The 21,901-nt window shown below is 37.2% G+C and overlaps 1 protein-coding gene across 2 annotated transcripts in view; it reads right to left on the reverse strand.

Annotated features, from left to right (window-relative positions):
- Positions 1–21,901, reverse strand: part of USP32 (ubiquitin specific peptidase 32) — a 212,936-nt gene that overhangs the window by 21,987 nt on the left and 169,048 nt on the right. For both annotated transcript variants that reach the window (XM_049860791.1, XM_049860790.1), the window contains exons 17-26: positions 17,844–17,998; positions 16,023–16,104; positions 14,917–14,991; positions 14,251–14,389; positions 13,865–13,970; positions 12,332–12,505; positions 11,397–11,571; positions 9,548–9,699; positions 7,355–7,466; positions 6,007–6,218 (exon numbers count right to left, since the gene is read on the reverse strand). In XM_049860791.1, the coding sequence (XP_049716748.1) occupies positions 6,007–6,218; positions 7,355–7,466; positions 9,548–9,699; positions 11,397–11,571; positions 12,332–12,505; positions 13,865–13,970; positions 14,251–14,389; positions 14,917–14,991; positions 16,023–16,104; positions 17,844–17,998 (1,382 nt within the window). The remainder of the gene's footprint in view (positions 1–6,006; positions 6,219–7,354; positions 7,467–9,547; positions 9,700–11,396; positions 11,572–12,331; positions 12,506–13,864; positions 13,971–14,250; positions 14,390–14,916; positions 14,992–16,022; positions 16,105–17,843; positions 17,999–21,901) is intronic.

Genomic DNA, 21,901 nt, shown 5'->3' on the forward strand with positions numbered 1-21,901 from the left:
AAAAACTCCCTCAAAATGCACTTTGCTCAGAATGAGCATCCCAAACTTCTGGGGATTGTGAAATCCTGGTATTTAGTTTCATAATGTTATTCACTTTCCTGAAAGCAGCTAAGCAGCTTTACTCCTTTTTGTTTTTTAAATACATGATAGAATAAAAGTAAGTTAAAATTTTAAAATATTTGCTTTGAGTATGTTAAGGTGATTTCTATGATATTCTTTACTATAAAGATACTACATAGAATTAGCTTGGAAATGGCTGCTGCATAAAACCGAAGTTTAGTATAATAGAAAAATTGGTGGGAGTTTGGGACTGCTCAAAAAGCTCCTGAACACTTGGACATTTCTTTATAAAAAGTTTGGTCTTCTGTAGTAGTTAGAAAGGCTAAGTAAACCAACAACGTATAAACTCACTAGGGGATGACTAGTTTCTAAGTGGAAAGATCCTTCTTTAGTTCAGATTCTCAAACATTTGATTTTGTCATTATACATTCAAGCTTAGCTAAATACATGATTTTAAAACCCATTTCAGTGTAACAATTCTGTAAAAAATTAAAAACTTAGATTTAGTTCTTCTCTCCTTAAACCTCTACTTTTCCTCCACTACAATTCTTAACATTTGTTAAGAATTGACTTACTTTACTAATTTATAAATGAGACCATTTGGGAACCACACCCATCTCTCTCCTCTATTCTTCTCAATATATCTCTTTTCTGATCCCACACAATTTTCATTCTTTTGAAGGTAACTTTTCTCAGGGCCAGGCAGCCCATACCTGCTCACTTCCTCAAAAGATGATGCTCCCAGTTCTATCTCACCAGGAATTTTCCTTTTGTCCTCTTCTAATGACATTTTCTCTCATCTGAAAAAAACTCACTTGACCTAAACATGCCAAATCCTTGCTGTATTTCTTTACTTGGTTACATTGCTAAGCTTTGTCAGTTTTCTTTCTTTTCGACTTCTGTGACCCATGTAATCACTTTTTTCTTTCTTGAAACTGACTTGCCATTTAGCTGCTGTGTCAATCCATTATTTCTCCCTTTACCTCTCTGAATATTCTTGCCTATGTTGCCTTGCTTTGTTCCTTTCTTTTTCTACCTTTCAGAGAGAAGTAGAAGGAAAATAAAATGCGTTCGAAATAACTGAACCATAAGGTCAAAAGGGTCTGAAAGAAGAAATCAGCAATGAAAATGAATTCAAGTAGTATTTTGAAAGAAGAAATTAAAAGCACAGTGATATACTGAATATGGAGTTTTGAAAGGAAAACAAAACAAAACTAAGAGCGCTCTCAGCTTTCGGCCGCTGGCATGGAAGAATGGTGTTGTCTTTCATAGAAATAATGGGGAAAGGGAGTTGACTTGGGATAGACATACAGTAAAATCAATTTTAGGCATTCCCAAATACGACTGGCTAGTTCATGCAGGAATCTGGAAATAGGGGACTGGCTAAAAAGTGCAAATTCAAGATGACAATATAGCTTTATGGTTTAATAATTAGAAAACTGTATATAATGCTTAACTTACCTAGTATTTTATATACAATATAATACTTCACGTACATCATAACTAAGAGTTGTTTTCTAAGAAAGATCTCAAAAAACACACTTGAGTGCTTATTATACAATCTGATAATGCTTGGTAAGAAACAGCTGGAGAAATGCATGACTCTCCCAGTTATTTTCGCTGATGGGACCACATGAAGCTGTGCTTAAGGGCAATTCCAACTCACAGACATATCCTTGGTTCTCTAGGCTGTCACCTCATACCACCCTGGAACATCGTCTATATGGTCAAAATATCACTTTACATCAAGGGCTACTAATTCAAAGGGGGAAAAGTATATTTCAAAGAATTATCATAAAGGAAATAGCTGTGTAATCATCACTCAGTTCCAGAAACAGAATACTACCAGCACTCCGAGAACCTCCCTTTTGCTTCCTCCCAAGGGTAACTATTATCCTCATTTTTATGGTAATCACTTCCTTGCTTTTAGTTGCAGTTCCATATCCTATGCACACATACTTATTCTTCCTGTTTTTGAAGTTTATATAAATAGAATCACATAATTCGTTTTCTTTTGTGTCTGTTCTTTTTCTCCCCTCAGCATGTGTTTATGAGATTAATTTATGTTGGGACTAACTATAATTTCATTGCTGTACGACATTCCGTTGTATGAATATATCACAACTGTCTTATCCTTTCTACCATTAATGGCCATTGGTATTTTCAGTTTTGGGCTATTACAGATAATGTTGCTATGAACATTCCTATACTTATCTCCTGGTGTACATATCTGTTGGGTGGATACTTAAGAGCGGAATTGCTTATCTTTAACTAGAAAACTGTCTTCCAAAGTAGCTCTATCAATTCACATTCTCATAAGAGTTCCCGATGCTTACCAACACTATCAGTCTACTTAATACTACGCAGTGATATCTTAATGTGGTTTTTATTTACATTTCTCTGATTACTAGTGAGGGTGATCACTTTTCTACAAGATTATGGGCTTTTTGAATATCTATTTTGTGAAGTGCCTATTCAAACATCTGGACCATTTTTTTTTTTTAAAGTGAATTGTTTTCTTCTTAATGACTTAACAGGAGCTCTTTGTATTTTCTGGATTGAGCCCTTTTTGTTGGTAATAAGTTACAAAAATCTTCTATTCTGAGGCTTGCCTTTTTACTTTCTTAATGTTGTCTTTCGATGGAACTAAAATTCTTAATTTTAATAAAGTTTATCAATCTCTTCCCTTTACACTTAGTGCTTTTTCTGTCCAATTTAAGTAGTCTTCCCTTCACTAAGGTCATAAATATATTAATCTTTATTATCTTCCAGGGGCTGTTTTATTGTGTTACTTTTCATATTTACTTATACAATCAACCTGGAATTGATTTTTGTATGGTGAGAGGTAGGTGTCAAGTTTCATATGGATACCCAATTGTTGCAGCACCATTTACTGAAAAAGCTAACTTTCCCTCACTGTTCTGCAATACCATCTTTGTTATAAATCATACTTGTTTCTATGTTCTTTACTTTATTCCACTGGCTTGTCTTTTCTTGCATTACTACCTATTGTCTTCAGTATCATAGCTTTATATGATAAATCTTGATATGCAGTAGATCAATTCCTCATGCTTTAATTCAAGAGTTTTTGTTATTCTTGGTGCTTTGTACTTTCACATAATAGGATCAGCTTATCAAGTTACATGCATGTACACACAGACACACAAGCACATACACACACAGTTGGCATTTTTTATTGGGATTATGCACTGAATCTATAGGTCATTTTGTGGAGAACTGTTATCTTTAAAATACTGAGTCTTCTAATCCATGAACATGGTTTATTTCTTAAAATATCTGAGTCCTCTTTAATTTCTATCAACACTATTTTATTGTTTCCTGTATAGATCTCTTATACATCATTTGTTAAGTTTATTCCTAGATACTTGATTTTTTTGATATTATGATAAACGGTACCTGTAATAGGTTGAATGGTGACCCCCCGCCCCCGCCAAAAGATATGTCTACATCCTAATCCCTGAAACTTGTGAATGTGACCTTACTTGGAAAAAGAATCTTTACGATGCAATTAAATGATGACCTCAAGGTGAGATCATCCTGGATTATCTGGGAAGACTGTAAATCCAATGGGAAGTGGAAGTGTCCTTGTAAGAGAAAGGCAGAGGGAAAAGGAAAAGAAGGCCATGTGGAGATGGGACTGGAGTTATGCAGCCTCAACAAGGAATAGGTGGAACCACCAGAAGCTAAAGAGGCGAGGAAGGATTCTCCCCCTAGATCCTTCAGAGGGAGCATGGTCCTGCCAACTCCGTAAATTCGGGCTTCTAGTGTCAAGAACAGTGAGAAAATGAATTTCTGTGACTGCGGTGCAATGAATTACTAAATATGGCCCGTCAAGCCGTGGTCTTTGTGACTCACACACAATGACTGAGTGGGACTATGCAAACAAGGTATATGGAACCTGTGATGGTTGGGGTTATGTATCCACTTGGCTGGGCCACGGTTCCCAGTACTGTGTAGTTGTCCTCCATTTTACGTGTTGTGGATCCTGACCTTTACACGTTGATGAGGCAAGATTAGTGTAAGGTGTATACTGGGTCATACATAGCCTTGCTGGTTGTGGCCTGCATCTAAGATGCATGTGTGTGTTCTGGTGAGGCACTCTCCCTGCATCTGCAGCCTCCCACGTTCAGTTTGTGATCAGCTGACCTCCCCAGAGGCTTGCTGTCTGACCTGCCGATTCTGGGATTTGCTGGCCTCCACAGCCCCTTGTGCCGGTGGCCTAGTGTGTGACCTGATTCATTAGCTTCTACAGCCTTGGAAGCCAGGTGCCTGTGGTCTGAACTGCCGGTTATCAGTTCCTGCAGCCATGTGAGTTGGGGGAAGCCTACGCCTGACCCACGAACTTGGGACTTGCCAGCCTCCACAACTGGCTAAGCCATTTCCTTTATGTAGTTCATGAGTTCTGTGAGACTTTGCAGCAAATTAGGGAATCCAAAGACAGGAGGGAGAGTGCTGAGGGGAGAGGGAGTAGCTGATGTTAGAGATGATGGAGTGGTACAGCAGCTTGGAAAAGCTGGACATTTGGGACATCTTTAACCTCTGCCTCATAGGAACCAGCTTTGTGCTGATCCTTATAAAAGAAATTATTTGTTTAGTGACTTCAGCTAACACCAGCCCTAGAAATTAATACAATCCCCTTTTTATCTTTTAACAATTTCAATTTCTCTTGTTGCTGTTCTATAACTAATGTACTTGATTTCTGTATATTGATCTTATATTCAGCATCTTTACTAAACTCAGTTCATCTGCTTTTTCAATGAGCAAGGCACAATACATTTTATACCAGGAAAAAAAAACGGGAATAAAATTTAAAGAAAGAAACCAGAAAAATTCACCAACAAAATAAGATAGAAAACAGAAGACAAAGACTGAGGAGAAGAGTAAGCAAAGCCCAAGAGGGAAAAAAAGAAGAGACGACAGTCAAGCTTGGTATCTTCTGTGATGTCAGGTTAAACTGTCTTGGTCAGATTCTGATGTTTGTTTTAATCATCACTGAAAGTTATAACTTGGACACCCTGGAAATTAGAAAGCTGGAGAAAATTTTGAACAGAGGTAGGGGTGACTAATGAATCTTAAAAATTATCTAGCAGCCCTACTCCCTTATTTTATAAAATTAGGAAACTGAGGCTGAAAAAGCTCAATCAGCTATCTAGTGGCAGAATTAGAACTAAAGCAGGTTGCTCAATTCCTAGTCCAGTGCTATTTCTACTCTACCAAATTGCCATTTACATAGATTATCTCTTTAACAATTATCCACTGATTGGTTTTTCATATCTTCCATTGTTTTTATCAAAGAATCAGCCTTTAATGTAATAGCCACATAATAGTCTACCAAGGGAAGAATTATACACAGCTTGTCTTGCCCAAGAACATTCTTGTGTCCTCAAAAAAAAAAACGTACCTTCTCCAAAGGCAGCACATTTATATGGCAGAGAAGACGTACTTGCCTACACGAACATATGGCGTTGGTAGGTGCTGTCAAGTTGATTTTTACTCATAGTGACCCCATGTTGCAGATTAGAACTGCCCCATAGGATTTTCTAGGCTGCCATGTTTATGGTAGAAGATTGCCAGGTCTTTCTCCCATGGAGTTGCTAGGTGGGTTTGAACCGCCAACCTTTCGGTTAGCAGCTGAGTGTTCAACCATTGTGCCAACAGGGCTCCTTACATGAACATATAGGAGACACAAGCTTCTTAAAGAAAGTAATACTCTGATGCATCAGCTATGCTACTGTGTCTAAATATGACTTAGGAATGTCCTTTCATACACAGGCCATCATGTATGATACTAAATCCTGGCTGCAATCACTTACATTACCATATGCAAACTTAAATTCAGTGAAGATGTTGGAAAGACAGAAAACGACTATAGCCCACAAATGAGACTGGCAAGACCAGCAGTAACTTGGCTAATGTACAACTAACCATTTTTCGGTGGACTGCAATGATGTAGCCTGTAAAGGGGTTGTCAGGAAGAGATGGCATATGACCATTCACCATTCCATTTGTGAAGTTCTTCTCAGTTCCACACGGCACGACAGTGTTTGGCATTCCATTGGGGATGAATATTGGTCGGGGCAAGTCTCCATTGGTAGTTAGGGTGAACATTCCATTTGTAGATGGGGAAGAGGAGAAATCTATAAATTCAAAGGTAAATACAGTACTATAAGCGCTTCAGATACCTTTATCTTGACTCTTTTCTCAAGTACCCTGGGGATCCAAACCAGTGGTAGTACAGTCCCTTTGAACAGAAAGCAGGCAGAAACCATAACTCAAATAATAATTCTAGGTTGACTGGAAGAATTTCTTTTTTTTTTTGGAGAAGATTTCAATGTCAGGTTTTACCTCAACTCAGACTGAACAAATAACAAAGCAAGAGTATCTGCTAGAAACTGTAAGCAGAGTTTTGTAAAAACACCTGTATCAGCACCATGTTGCAGCACATAAGGAGTTCTAATCTGCTCCATACAATATGGTAGCTTTGAGCCAGATGTTGCTTTTTACATTAAAATTAAATTAAAAAATTATTTCCTCAGTCTCACCAGCCACATTTCAAGTGCTCAACAGCCTATATTACTAGTGGCTACCATATTGGGCAATACAGATTACAGAAAATTTCCATCATTGCAGAAAGTTCTATCGCACAGTGTTGCTCTAAACCTAAAACCTAAAGCAACAGTAAATCATCGACCAATCCACAATTAGTCTGACCTACTAACTACCATTAGTCTACCTACTAAGTGCCAATTAGAAAGGTGTCTAAAGACTTAAGAGAGGGTTCACCATCTGGAGACTCCTTCTCTATGAAGTCCTTTATAGTTGGGGAGTAAGCTTAATTGTAAGCAGTATAAAGAGGAATGGACAAAGCATATTAATAGCTGAAAGACTCACTGAATTACCATATTAAATCACATGTAATATTAGATAAACAAATTCCTGCTTAGCTATATTTATGCTTGTGTTTTCTGATAGTATGTTCCTCTCATATCATCTGCTGCCGTGTTAGTTTTAGATTAAGAGTTAAAAGAGATCTGAATTCCAGTGGTAGATTACCTAATAACTAGTTACGTAATAGTCACTTGGGTACTTTGGATTTTAGGTTTCTCATCTATACAATGAGAAACTTGAGGCGAATGATCACTACTGTTTCCTTCTAGCTCAAACATTCTTTTGCTTTAATATCCTCGGCCTAAACAAATATAAACACTATGGCAACTCCCAGACCACTTTCTAAAGCTGAGTTTATGAGGAGAAGCTTTTAGTTCTATCTTACCTGTCTGTATTGGACTAGAAGCTGAAATGGGAGATCCAGGGATGGGAATCTCAAATGCACATAGGAATCCACTCACTGAGAGTCGTATTTTTTGGTTGTCCTGAGGGAAGTTCTATAAAAAAAGAAGCAAGATGAGAAAGGGGAGATGTTTCAGATAAAATCGAAAATCATCTCTCTGACATATCTGAAGCAAACGTCTTAGTTGCTCAGTAGAACAAACAAGATGATTGAATAATTTTTCTCACACTAACTAAAAGATGGTTGACAAAATAACCGAAAAATAACCTCATTGCCAAAACAAAACAAATAAACAAAAAACCCCATCATTCCTTTCCATAGGCAGGAGATATGTTGTATATAATTGACTTTTTAAGTTTTGTCCTTTTCTTCAAGCATTTAAACCCAAAACCCTTAGAGATGTCACGTCTTTGCATTTCATATGAAAAAAGTATCAACGAGGTGCAAGTTTGTTCAGAAACTTTGAAGATAAATACAAATGATAGCAATGGTAGGAGCTCAAATTAGGGTAGGCTATATATATATATATATATATATATTTTTTATATTTATTAGGTTGTGTCAATTTGTTTTTATTCACTAATTTCCTAGTGTGTTCAAAGGCCAAGTATACATAAATATTCACACACACACACACAAAAATACTCAAAAACTCACATTTATTAACTACAGTGTTGTTGTTAGGTGCCATCGAGTTAGGTCACTCATAGTGACCCAACATAAAACAGAACGAAACACACTGCTCGGTCCTGCACCATCCTCATAACTGTTGGTATGCTTGAGCCCACTGTTATAGTCACTGTGCCAATCTATCTTGTCAAGGGCCTACCTCTTCTTCGCCAACCCTTTACTTTACCAAGCATGATGTCCTCCTCCAGGGACTGGTCTCTCCTGATAACATGTCCAAAGTACGTGAGACAAAGTCTTGCCATCCTTACTTCTAAGGAGCATTCTGGCTGTACTTCTAACAAGACAAATTTGTTCATTCTTCTGGCAGTTCATGGTATATTCAATATTCTTCACCAACAACATAATCCAAACGCATCAATCCTTTTTCGATCTTCCTTATTCACTGTCCAGCTTTCAGAAGCATATGAGGTGACTGAAAATACCATGGCTTGGGTCAGATACACTTTAGTCCTCAAAGTGACATTTTAGCTTTTTAACACTTTAAAGAGGTCTTTTGCAGCAGATTTGCCCAATGCAGTATGTCATTTGATTTCTTGACTGCTGCTTCCGTGGGCATTGATCGTAGGTCCAAGAAAAGTGAAATCCTTGACGACCTCAATATTTTCTCTGTTTATCATGATTTGTAACTACATAAAATACCCTGAACTAGGAAGAATTTTATTACAGTGGTGATACACAAGGGCACTCAGGTGTGGCAGCAGCAGTCTCTGGGGGAAACCTACACTGGAGTGGCGCAAGTAGGTCACCCCATATAGGCAGCTGTGGGCTTAGGTATTCTCTTCTTGAAAAATACCACCATCATTATGACATCTTTATTCTAGTAGATTCGGAATAGACTTGATGACAATGGGGTTTTTTTTTTTTTTTTTTTTTGGTTATTCTAGTTGATAACCCTTTCTGGATTGGAAAATTTGGTAAATCTTTTTTATTGTATTTGATCATCTCAACTGCCTCCTACACATGTGAAAGCTGGACAATGAATAAGGACGACTGAAGAAAAACTGATGTTTTTGAATTACGGTGTTGGTGAAGAATGCTGAATATAACAGGGACTGCCAGAAGAACAAAGAAATCTGTCTAAAAAAGTAGTACAGCCAGGATGCTCCTTAGAAGTGAGAATAACGATACTTCGTCTCACATGCTTTCAACATACTATCAGGAGGCACCAGTCGTTGGAGAAGAACATCATGCTTGCTAAAGTAGAGGGTCAGCAAAAAGGAGGAAGGTTCTCCACAAGATGGACTGACATCATGGCTGCAACAATGGGGTCAAACAAAGCAACGATTGTGAGGATGGCACAGGACTGGGCAGTGTTTCATTCTGTTGTACACAGGGTCACTATGAGCTGGAAATGACTCGACATCACCTAACAACATTATCTCCCTTGGTCATTTAATTAATTCTACTAATGTTTTAAGGATAGAGAAAACTATGATCTTTGAAGGATGGAATCGAGGGTTTCCTTGTCAGAGGTGTCAGTATTACCTTTATGTTGGAACTATGCACTTCTGCAAGAAGAATTTGGTCTGATTTAAGTCCACAGAGATCACTCAGCTGTTTTTTTAAACCTGTGTACTTTTCATCCATATTCAATCTTAGTCCATATCGTACAGGGGTAGTACCATCTAGCTTAATAACTGTGAACAGAAAAAAGCTTTTATCAGTAAAATGCAAGTTTCACTGAAAGCCTTCCACTGTAAGCAGATTTATCAGATTTACAAATAGCGAACATTTCAGCCAGGACTGTTATTTTATACATAAAATGCTACAATAGATGGTATTCAGGGTTACTACTGAGTGAATTTTTTTTTTTTTTTAATAATTTTTATTGTGCTTTAAGTGAAAGTTTACAAATCAAGTCAGTCTCTCACACAAAAACCCATATACACCTTGCTACACACTCTCTCCCTCCACTCTCTCTTTTCATGGAAGTGAATATTTTTTGATGTTCATCTGGTATAAAAATATGAGTGGCTTGGCAAGTTTTTTTTTTTTTAAAACTGAGGTGAAATGCATATACGATTAATCATTTTAAAATGTACAATTCAATGGTATTTACTATATCCATGATGTCATGGAACCACCACCTCTTTCTAGTTTCAAAACTTTTTCTCCAACCCCAAAAAAACACCTCACACTCCTTAAGTAATCACTCCTCATTATCCCTTCCTCCAAGCCCCTGGCAACCACTGATCTGCCTTCTGTCTATAGGGATTTGCCAATTCTGGATATTTCATACAAAAGGAATCAAAGAATATGTGACCTTTTGTGTCTGGCTTCTTTCACTTAGCATTAATGTTTCCAAGGTTAATCCAAGTTGTAGCATGTAGCAGGACTTCATTCCTTTTTATGGCTGAGTAATATTACATTGTACGTATATACTACAATTTGTTTATCCATTCATCAGTTGATGGACATTCGGGCTGTTTCCATCTTTGGCTGCTATAAACATTCAAGTACAAGTTTATGTGTAGACATATGTTTTCATTTCTCTTGAATATATACTTGGGAGTGGAACTGCTGGGTCATACGGTAATTGTATCTTTAACTTTTTGAGGAACCACAGTGGCTGTATCATTTTATGTTCCACCAGCAATGGACATGTGTTCCTATTTCTCCACGTCCTCTCCAACACTTATTTTTCTTTTTTGTTTTTACAGGCATCCTAATGGATGTGAAGTGATAACTCATTGTGGTTTTGACTGCATTTCCTTAATGACCAATGACTTTGCAAGATTTTAAAAAGAGTTTCTGGCACGCTTGAAACTAAAAGATGAATCAGTGGGTGCAAAAATGAGCCCACGTTATAAAACCTCATGCACACTGAAATATACCTATATTTGAGATTAGGGTTTCCTCCTAAGATATTAAAGACTGATTGTTCCCTATATTCTATGTATTGTAGAAAAGGCAAATTAGGTCATACAATAAAATATCAATTCTCTTTTGTCGAGCCTTGGATTGCCCATTTTTGTCAGACAGAGGCTTGAATATCCCAAATCTTTAAAGCCTCGAATCATGCTTGAAGCTAGATTGCTAGATTATAACATGCTGACTACTGATCTTTACGAGACCTCATTGCAAACAAATACGCTTTGCTGTTGAGTCAATATCCGATTCATAGCGACCCTATAGGACAGAGTAGAACTGCCCCATAGAGTTTCCAAGGAGCACCTGGTGGATTCGAACTGCCAACTTTTTGGTTAGCAGCCGTAGCACTTAACCACTATGCCACCAGGGTTTCCTGTAAACAAACAGCTATACTTAACTCAAGCTGCTTAAATAAGGTAAAAGACAATGGAGTCAAATAATTTTTCAGAACTTTGTAGCCCACCTGTAATTTCTAAGTGCATATAACTATCCATTGGTAGTGGCAAAGACAAAAAATTGAAAGGGTCAAATCGCACACTTATATGCCCACATGTCTTGCATTTGACTTGGGATCTTAGCTGCCCATGGAACAAATCCACAACAATTGATCTATTCCTTCTCAGATGGTTGTCCCAGGCCTAGCAAGGAAAAAGATCAAAAAAAAAAAAAATTTTTTTTTTCAAAATTCAAAAGATAAGCATTTCTACACAAATTCAAAGAACTTGGTTAAATATATTACATTTAAATATTAAGAGCTTAATCTTGAAAAGATAAAAGTTCTCTGCCTAAAAATTTACAGTTCAGATGTATAATTTATAATGTACAGTCTACTGAGATATTAAAGAAAACCAGCTACGGAATAGAATGTGATTTTTTCTCCTCAGTGTACTGTTGTTCTCGGCTGCCATCAAGTCGCCCCAACTCATAGTGACCCCCACCACGCCCAATGTAACAAAATGATGCTGGTCCAGTGGCATTCCCAGGACCAGTTCTGTTCAATCTAGCAAATAATAAATTTGGATGCAAAATTGCATTTTTTCTTTGTTTTTACCACGGTAACAATGATGAGTATTAAAGTTCTTTGTCCATTAAAAAGTAAATATAAAAAAGTGTCTACGTGCCCCGGTAGGCATTACTTTAGCAATTACGGGTACTCTGGAAGTTACACTGGATAGTTATTCCTGCATTCCCTCCCACAAAGTTTACAATGTGAAATGGTAACATTTTTCTATTTTCACTAAAGCTGCTTGTTTTGGCATTACTGTACAAGAATGAAGCAAGGGAATATAAATTCTTTTGCTTTCACAGTAAAATTCTGATCACAGGAAAGTTGCTAAACTCACTTGTGGCTAGAAAAATTAATCTATTGCTTACAGTAGTAACTCAAAACTGACAAACCTCTGCAGCTACTTCCCAGTCTGGTCGGCCATCACTGTCCTTCAGTTCCACATACGGCTTCTCATGGACTCTGTTAAGATCTTCATGAAGACCATCCAAGAGAAAAGCCAGAAGTTCTTGGGAGTCTTGCTGCTGGAAGCCATTAAACCTGGGAGCATATTTTGCTATGGTCCACTGTAAAAATGAAGAGTCAAATTCATTACTCCCTACCCCATAAAATTAGAATGAACATGCCCCATAATTCAAGCAGGGGCATTTAAAGAAAGTAAACAGTAATAGTATTTGCCTGCTTCTATTTCAAAAAATATATTTTGGATAATTATGAAATCTTTCTCATCTTAATCTCAAAATGACAAAGAAAAAAAAATTTTTTTTTTTTGGCCGATACTAAGTGGTCCCAGTTCAGTATCGTATCACAAATGGAGTTCTTTAGGCACACAGATATTAAAGATAGAAATATCAAAATAGGGTTTGCTCACACACATTGAAAGACTTCCTGTTCTATGCAATATTTTCTGTCATAGTTGACTTTTCTGGTCTTTTTACATTGCAACTTTTATTATTAGAGGCAGAATAGCCTAGTGTTGAACTGTGATGACTTGCTTACTAGCTTATAACCTTGGTCAAGCTACTTAACTGCTCTGTGCCTTAGTTTCCTGAGCTGTAAAATAGAGATAACATTGCCTTACATTATAGGGCTATTTAGAGGAGTAAATGAGTTACTGTAGTTTTATGCAAAGAGCTCGTGGCTTCTATGTTTGGTGGCCATTCTCACCCAACATTTTTTACATGTTGCCATAAAAAAAAATTAGCATAGTATGCTTATGAAAATACCTTGCCAGGGAGGGCATGGTTGGCAAGTAAACACAGAAGGCACGTGGTATTTGCGAAAAAATATGGTAGTACACATAAAAGTAATTAGAATAGTGTCTAGCAAGTGGTAAACAGTCAAATTGTTAGCTATTATGGTTATTAAATTTTACTGTGAAAAGCTGTTGCCTTATTTTTAGTAAAAATAATCCCAACTTCACTAAAATCTACCACATAGGATACTAATTTTACATTAATATTAATAAAGGTTTACACATATATCCATTAATCACATTCTTTCTTTTTGCTACTTTTTAAATTCTATAGGTAGAACTAATTATCTTAGTAATATTGAAAATTTACTGGGGGTAACTAAACCCTGAGGGTCGGCTTGGAGTTAGAATAGCACTAATAGTGAAGTACTAACAAAGCAAGGCTCACAACACATACAATTAAGATATTTGATAAATTAGTAAAATGAATGACACCTCAAATTTAGACTGTGCCTTTGGTCTCTTCCTGCTCATTACATCTAGAGCAGTATTCTGCATGTATCTGAACAAGCAAAAAAGTATTTGAATCTGGTCTCTGTCTAGTGAAGAATCCAAAAACATTTATTAAACTAAAACTAAAAAGCTAAGTATAGAAATCATGTAGAGAAAAGTGATTTCTTGGACAACTGTTTAGGAATTAAATACTTTCATATTATTTTAATCTTCTTACCCGAAGCTTTAATGGTGCAACATTCTTCTGAGTTCCACTCCAAAGTTCCTGGACTAAATCCCCATAGCATTTAGCCATATGCCCTTTCATACCAATGGGATTTGTCCTAGAAGTTTAGGAGGAAAATTTGTTGTCAAAGAGTCTCTTAAATCACAAGCATGTAGGCGGAAATGTCTATCATCCATTTTTTTCACATCAAAATATCTTTTCTTTATAAAACAACAAAGCATCCCTTGGCCTGTATTTCACAGTAAATAGGGCAGGGCAAATTAGATGAGACAAGATTTTTTTTCTCCTCCAGGGTGAAGAAAGAGGAGATTTAGGTGATATTGGGTTCATATCAAAGTCAAAGGAGGTCAGGAGGCCAATGGCTCAAGAAACATTACCTGTTGAGTTCATAAAGATGTCTCCCTGAGATAAAATACCGTGTCAGTGGTTGTGTGTTGCTAACACATTGGATGCTTGAGTTCATGAAGCATGTATTTCCCAGGTTACTCAGACCCGTGGCTCCCTTTTCTGTGGGAACTAGAACAAAGAACATGAGGACTGAAGCCCAGCGGTAGAAATACGCCATAAAACAAACAGTAACCTGAATTCAATGCAATGATTTTTGTAATAATTTTAATTAGCTAAATGGGGCTAATCTTTCTCTACCTGGTCTTTCAGTGCTAAAGTAGAGAAGGCTTTCCACAGAGTGTCTTTCGGCAATCTTGATAATTCTCGAACATTTGTAATCCTGAAGCAGCAATTAATCGCTTTAACTGCTAACGTATTTTTTAGCATTCAAATAATTCTTCTCTCTTAGTATTATGTCTTTAAAATATATATAAATTAGCTAGTTACAGGGTTAAAAAGGAATTGATTTTATGTATCAATGATTCAAATCTCTAGGTTTATGAACATCAAATTCTGCTTCAAGGAAAAAAAAGGGGGGTTATTAATTTAGAACTAAAAAAAGGTTGTTAACGCTTCAATAGTTGACTTCTATTACAAAACAAAACAGAATAAATCTAAAATCATCTGTTTAAAAAAATAATACACTGGAGACTTACCCTTGTGTCTGTCTATTTTACTACTGTTTGCTATAAAGGACATCTCCTCAGGCCAGCTCATATCTTTGTTGCGAACTAGAAAGGCAGAGATAGTAATCTGTTAACTTCCTAAGCACCCAATTCACACCTACTCAATTGCTTCTGACAAAAAAAGAAAAAAAAGTTATTTCTAAATCAGAAACTGAAAAATATCATGATTTTTGAAATTGGTTCTGATGCCATTTCTCCTGTTTATACTGGGGATTATACGGTCACTTGATTAGAACTAGTAAGTTATTCCTTAAATTGCCTACTTGAAGTAAAATTATACTCAACATTTATTAGAAGTAATTAAAGCACAGGCATAATGGAATTTCTTTAATTTAAAACATCAGAAATATTGCAATTCTTTCTTAAATTGTGGCAACTGTCAGAATAATCTACTCATTTTAATACAAAGGCAATTAGCAACGTTTCCATGGATCTTGATGAGAAAAGACACACACTGAGTTTTCAATGACATCTGTGCTAGTGTGTACATCTATGTGTAAAGATACAAGTAGATCTGTTTGTGAGTGGCCAGTGTTGATGACTAATGAAGGCCTGTGCCATTAAATTTCTAAGCAAGTTGGTCTCTTTAAACTCAAGAGGCAGCTTGAAACTTTTAAAATGTAACAGTGAATTAACTTGTCTACCCAATGTTACCTCCTCTTGCCAGCTAAAGAAAGTAAACATGTTTTTGTAAGACAATATGTTATTATTAATGATATAAAAAATTTTTTTAAAGCTGTTAAAGTATTACGGAGATATGTTCTTAAAAAAACAACACCACTAAATTTTCCTTTTAAAGGCAATCTAAATAGCATATAGGACTACTTAATGGTTCAATGGGTTTTTTTAATACGAGGAACATGATGATCAAATAATAATTGCCTTGATTATTGATGTTGGCAAATATCAGCAACTGCATTGGTATCTGGTCGCCCACAGTTGGGTCACACTCAAAAGCAAAATGAAATAAAACTCACTATAAGAGTGAAGAAGATAATGATAATAACTAGTCAGTAACTAGATCTTTACAGTCTTTCCCTAAAAATCTAATACAGCTGCATGCTTCCATCTTGTACCTTCAATTACCAAATGCTGTTCATCCTGGATTTTCAAGTATTCCAATCTATGATCCTCATCGTCCAGAAGAGTAAGGTAATTCTGTAAGGAGAAGGAAATGTTTATGCTAACTTGATGAGTAAGCTTGAAATATGGAAATAAAATGAACGATAAAAGCTTCCTTGCAGATACATAACTCATGTCTCAGAAATCTGGCGTATAGTTGGTTCAGAGATATTTATAATTTAGGTGGCAAAATGAGAAAAGACAATGCATACTTCATAAACATATATTCTATGACCCCAAAACAAAAGTTATATAGAATTATATGGAATTCGCCACATATCAAATCAAAATTCACTGAGATTTAGATTTTATGACGGCTTGCAGAAAATAAATTTTCTCTTGTATCTAGTACGAAATACAGTACATGTGCTAAATGGAACTTGATGACTTACTAGGAATTGAGAATGTCATGCAGTAGAATTCTGTGTTTTGTTTACATTCATCTTGTCAAAAGCGCCTACAAAATTAATTCACCTAATTCTCGCAACTACCCTGAAGTAGAAACTATTATTTCCCTCATTTTACTCTTGAGGAAAGTGAGGCACATAGAAGTTAAACGACTTGCCCTTGGTTACACAACTAACAAGTAGCCAAGTCAGGATTTGAACTCTGGAAGTGTGGCTATAGGAGTTATGGTCTTAACTATTATACTGTACTGACTCTCAGTGGTGACTAAAGGAAAAGGAGAAGAAAGAAGGCATCAGGAAAGAGAGACCTGATTAAAACTACTCTTATGATCAATCTAACAGTATAATCTATATTGAATATATTAGGAATAATACGTATTAGCAACTTAACAGCATTGCCTCTGAAGAGAATGGAGGATAAGGGTCAGATGATGGGAGGGAAGAATTTTGCACTATATATTTTTGTATTGCTTGACTTTTTTTAACATGGGCACAAGTTACCTGGAAACAAATCCCAAATAAATCTATTTAGTTATTAAAAGAAAGAAAAGATATTTGTCGTTACTTAAGAATATAGTAATAATCTCTGTAAGACTGTAGTGTCCTTACCTAGACTTTCTTGAACCATGGACGGTGGATGAATCCCTGAAACTATTGCCCTGAGTTAACCTTTAAACCTTAAACCAAAAATATTCCCTGAAGTCATCTTCAAAACAAACAACAGTTTAGCTTAACTAGTTACAAAGGAAACCCTGGTGGTGTAGTGGTTTAAGAGTATGGCTGCTAACCAAAATGCTGGCAGCTCGAATCCATCAGGCGCTCCTTGGAAACTCTATGGGGCAGTTCTACTCTGTCCTATAGGATCATTAGAAGTCAGAATTGACTCAATGGCAATGTGTTTGGTTTTGGGTTTCTTTTTTTTTTTTGAGCATTATGCTCTTTAAGAACTATCTATGGGGATCAAATTGACAACAGCAACACAAAAGATTAGACAGGAACCCTAGGGGGCAGGGAGTTTATGTTAATTGATAATGGTTGTACAACTTAAAGAATGTAATCAATGTCACTAAATTTTACATGTAGGAACTGTTGAATTTGTGTATGTTTTGCTGTGTATATTCTCAACAACAAAATAAATAAAATTTAGAAGGAAAAAAATAAAAAGTTTATACTGTCCTTGACCAACTGTTATTGTGGGTCTCAAGTGACAAATATCTATACGTATACATACAGTAATCTACAAGTTGAAGTTTTCATTGAGATCCTAGACACGGTTTTTAGCATAATTATGGTAGACAAAAACCCCATACTCATGAAACATGGATTTAACACCTGATCAGGGCTTGGCCTGACTGAGATGCCTCTTACCTCACTGTTGTATAACCACAGGCGCATATCTTCCTCTTTGATGCGCAGCCTCTGAGATAGATATTCGTGGATTTCCTTGATGGTCTGCATTCGACTAAAACAGCCTGTATAGGCTAACACCCGCTTTAAAGGAGCATTCGGAGAGGGTACATTCCCTATGGTCATAGTAATCACAATAAGGAAAAAGGCAGATGTAAAAAATTATGCATCCTTTTCAGCAATGAGGATCATATTATTTTAGGAAATAATGATGACAAATGGGAATTACAGGTTTAATAACTTTATAAATTAAGAGTACCATAAAGTTTTTAAAATGAAGTCAGGAGACCGAGTTTCTTAGAGGTAGATCGACAGTCTAAACTCTGGAAGGAAAAGCAACAAAAACCCAAAGGCTCAAGTAACTAGCAGTATTTGGATCCCAAAAAATGTGGGTATGTGTTGGCAAATATCAACAATAGGCATTGGTACCTGGTTGTCCACAGTTGGGCCATGCTCAAGAGCAAAGTGAAATAAAACTCTGTAAGAGTAGAGATGATAATATGGGATTGAATTTGAATTCCAGTTCGGTAACTGGATTCCCCTGATCCACTTTCTTAACAAACTGTCTTTGAATTACTAATCTCATCCCTCTCACTCATTAAATGGCCCAATTACCTGGCACATTGGTACAATTACACAAGAAAGAAAACTTTACTTCAAATTCTAAGTAGGCATAGACTCTAGATGACTAAAGAGAGCTTTAAAGTGAAGCCAAGACGCTTCCCATGATAAAAAATTTGCCCTGTTGAAAGATCATGAGAAGAAAAAAAAAATCACACGGCCTGTCTGCCGAATAAGATGACAACACACATGACCTTGAATTCCTGAAGGGTTTGTTATGGAATGAATTATGCCTTCTCAAAATATGAGCTGTAAATTCTAATTTCTATGCCTGTGGTTACAGTCCCATTCAGGAATGGGTTGCCTGTGTTAATGAGGCAAGATTAAAGTAGGGTGTATCTTCAGTCAATCTCTTTTGAAATATAAAAGAGATTAAACAACCTGAGAGAGAGAGAGAGATGGGGTGAGATAGATGCCAAGACACATGGAGATCTCCAAGAAACCAGGATGCAGAAGTTGAAGAGACAAGCACCTTCCTCCAGAGCTGACAGAGAGAGAAAGCCTTCCCCTAGAGTTGGCGTTCTGAATTTGGACTTCTAGCCTCCTAAACTGTGAGAAAATAAATTTGTTTGTTAAAGCCATTCACTTGTGGTATTTCTGTTATAGTAGCATTAGATAACTGATACAGAATTTGGTACTGGAAGAGTGGGGTGCTGCTCTAACAGATACCTACAATGTACAAGCAGTTTTAAACTGCGTAATGGTTAGAGGCTGGAAGAGTTTTAAGGTGCCTAATAGTAAAAGCCTCTGACTCACAGCAATCCCACAGGACAGAGCAGAGCTACCCCACAGGGCTTCCAAGGAGTCATCAGTGGATTTGACCATCGACCTTTTGGTTAGCAGCAGTATCTCTTACTTAACACTGTGCCACCAGGGCTCCTGGCAATGGGGTTTTGTTTGTTTTTTGATAACAGTAAAGGTCTGGGTTGCCTTGAAGAGACTGTGGGTAGAATTATGGATGTCAAAGTCAATTCTGGTGAGGGCTCAGAAGAAAGTGAGGAGAACTATAGAGAAAGTCTGTATCATCTTAGAGAATACATATGGTGCCAACAAAAGAATGTTGCTAGAAATGTGGACGTTAAATGTGCTTTGGGTGAGGTTTTAAAAGAAAGCAATGAATATGTGCTTGGACAACAGAAGAAGGGCAATGCTTTTTATGCAGTGGCAAAGAACTTGCCTGAATTATGTTCAAATGTTTGGTGAAAGGTGGACTTGCAAGTGATGAACCTGGATACCTGTCTGATGAGATTTCTAAGCAAGATCTTAAAGAGGCCATACGATTTCTCTTTGCTGCTTATAGTAAAACGATATAGGAAAGAGATGGACTTAAAGATGAACTTTGCAAAATGAAAACTTAAGAAGATTTAGAAAAATTCTGTTGTACAAGCTAAGGAAACATATCCTAGAATGTTCACCAGGGACGTGGCTACACAATCTTTTTGTTAAAGAGAGTAAGCCTGTGGACTGATGAATCTAACCAACTACCACAGCAGAAAACCCATTAGCTTAGACTGAAGGGGATGGAGAAAGAACAAAAGGAAAGAACGCTGTCTGTCTCTCAGAATTCAATAGGCAGGAAACAGACCAAAGGAGTTACATCTGTTGTAGAAAAGAAAAGAAGAGGACCATTTCTAGAGCAGCTTAGGGACCAGCAGAACTGTTGGAAGGAACATGGGAAGCAGGGTCTTCTTGGTTTCAAAGGGTGGAGCCACAACCTCCTAGGTTTCAAAGAGTTAGATTTTTGCCAACTTGGTTCTGGAGTGTGGGGCTGCCATTAGGCGTGCCAGGGGATGAGACTGCTGTCCAAAGCTGAGGGGATGGGACTGCCATACCTAAGGGGCAGAAGAACAGGGACTGCTAGAGCTGAGGGCGTGGGGTCGCCACTCAGCTGGACTAGGAGAATGGGGCTGCCTACAGCTGGGAGCAGAGTTGCCATCCCAGAGGGCCTGAAAGGTGGAGCTGAAGCCCAGGGCCAAGGGGCCTCCATCCAGAATCCAAGGGGTGTGGTCAATACGCAGAATCTGGAGTAGGGGGTCATTGCTCAGATGGTCTCAGAGAAGGGAGAATAATTTTCAAGTCCTGAGAGCTAATGTAATTTGTTTTGCTGGGTTTTGGGCTTGGTTGGTGCCTGTTATCCCTTCTTTCCCTCCAATTTCTCCCATTTGTAATAGAAACATCTGTTCCTCCATTATACTTTGGAAACAGATAGCTTGTACTCTAGATTTCACAAGTTCACAGATGAAGAGGAATTTTGCCCCAGGATGGAATATGCCTAAAGTCTCAACCACATTTGATTTAGATGCTTCAGAAGATGAGATTTTTGGACTTGGAGTTAAGACATTTGGGATGATGTGATGGGGTGAATGTGTTTTGCATGTGGCAAAGACATGCGTTTTTAAGTGCCAAAGAGTGGAATGTTATAGACTGATTTCTGTCCCCCCAAAATATGTGCTGTAAATCCAAACCTCTATGCCTGTGGTTACAATCCCACTTGTTACGTTAATGAGACAGGATTAGTGTAGGGTATATTTTGAGTCAATCTCTTTTGAGACATAAAACAGATTAAACCCAAGCTAGCAGAGTGAGAAATGAGGTAAGACAGGTGCCAAGACACATGGAGATCTCCAAGGAACCAGGAAGCAGAAGCTGAAGAGACAAGAACCTTCCTTCAGAGCCATCAGGGAAAGAAAGCCTTGACCTTGAGCCGGTGCTCTGAATTTGGACTTCTAGGCCCCCAAACTGTGAGAAAATAAATTTGTTTGTTAAAGCCATTCACTTGCGGTATTTCTGTTGTAGAAGCACCAGATAACTAAGACAGGGTTCAAGGTAGAAACCCAAACAGTGGCAGTACAGGGCAGAGTGAATATAGAAGAAAGAATGTATCAAGGCTAACCACATAATTCAATAGAGGACGGAGATAAATTGACAACAGATTATGAAAATCAAAGACAGTTGCTAAAAAAAACTTGCTAAACCCTGGTTAACTATTCAGCCAAAAATCCAGACCAAAGCTGTGGTTTAAATGGTCATTTCTGCCTATGGGAGATATTTTTTTGAGTAACCCAAAACAAAAATATAAACTTAACATATTAGTATAATTCCTTTAGTGTACAATTACATATTGTAGGTAGTTTCCCACCCATTCAATGGTTACATTAGCTTTTTTCCTCCCATTAAATGTGCTTTTAGTGAGCTTCACTTATTAAACAAGGCTGAGAAAAGTACTGGCATCATCTGCTTTTTTCAGAACGTGTAAAAAGAATTCACTCACCTAAGATGGGCTGAAAACTCATCTATGGAACAATGACTTCTGTAGCCTTGTCTATAGAAAAGGCTATATCTAAGTCATTTTAGCTGTGGCAAAGTTTGTATATCTGCCACTTCAAAAGGAATAAAAC

This window comes from Elephas maximus, chromosome 19 (genome assembly GCF_024166365.1).
Source record: "Elephas maximus indicus isolate mEleMax1 chromosome 19, mEleMax1 primary haplotype, whole genome shotgun sequence".
NCBI classification, from domain to species: Eukaryota; Metazoa; Chordata; class Mammalia; order Proboscidea; family Elephantidae; genus Elephas; species Elephas maximus.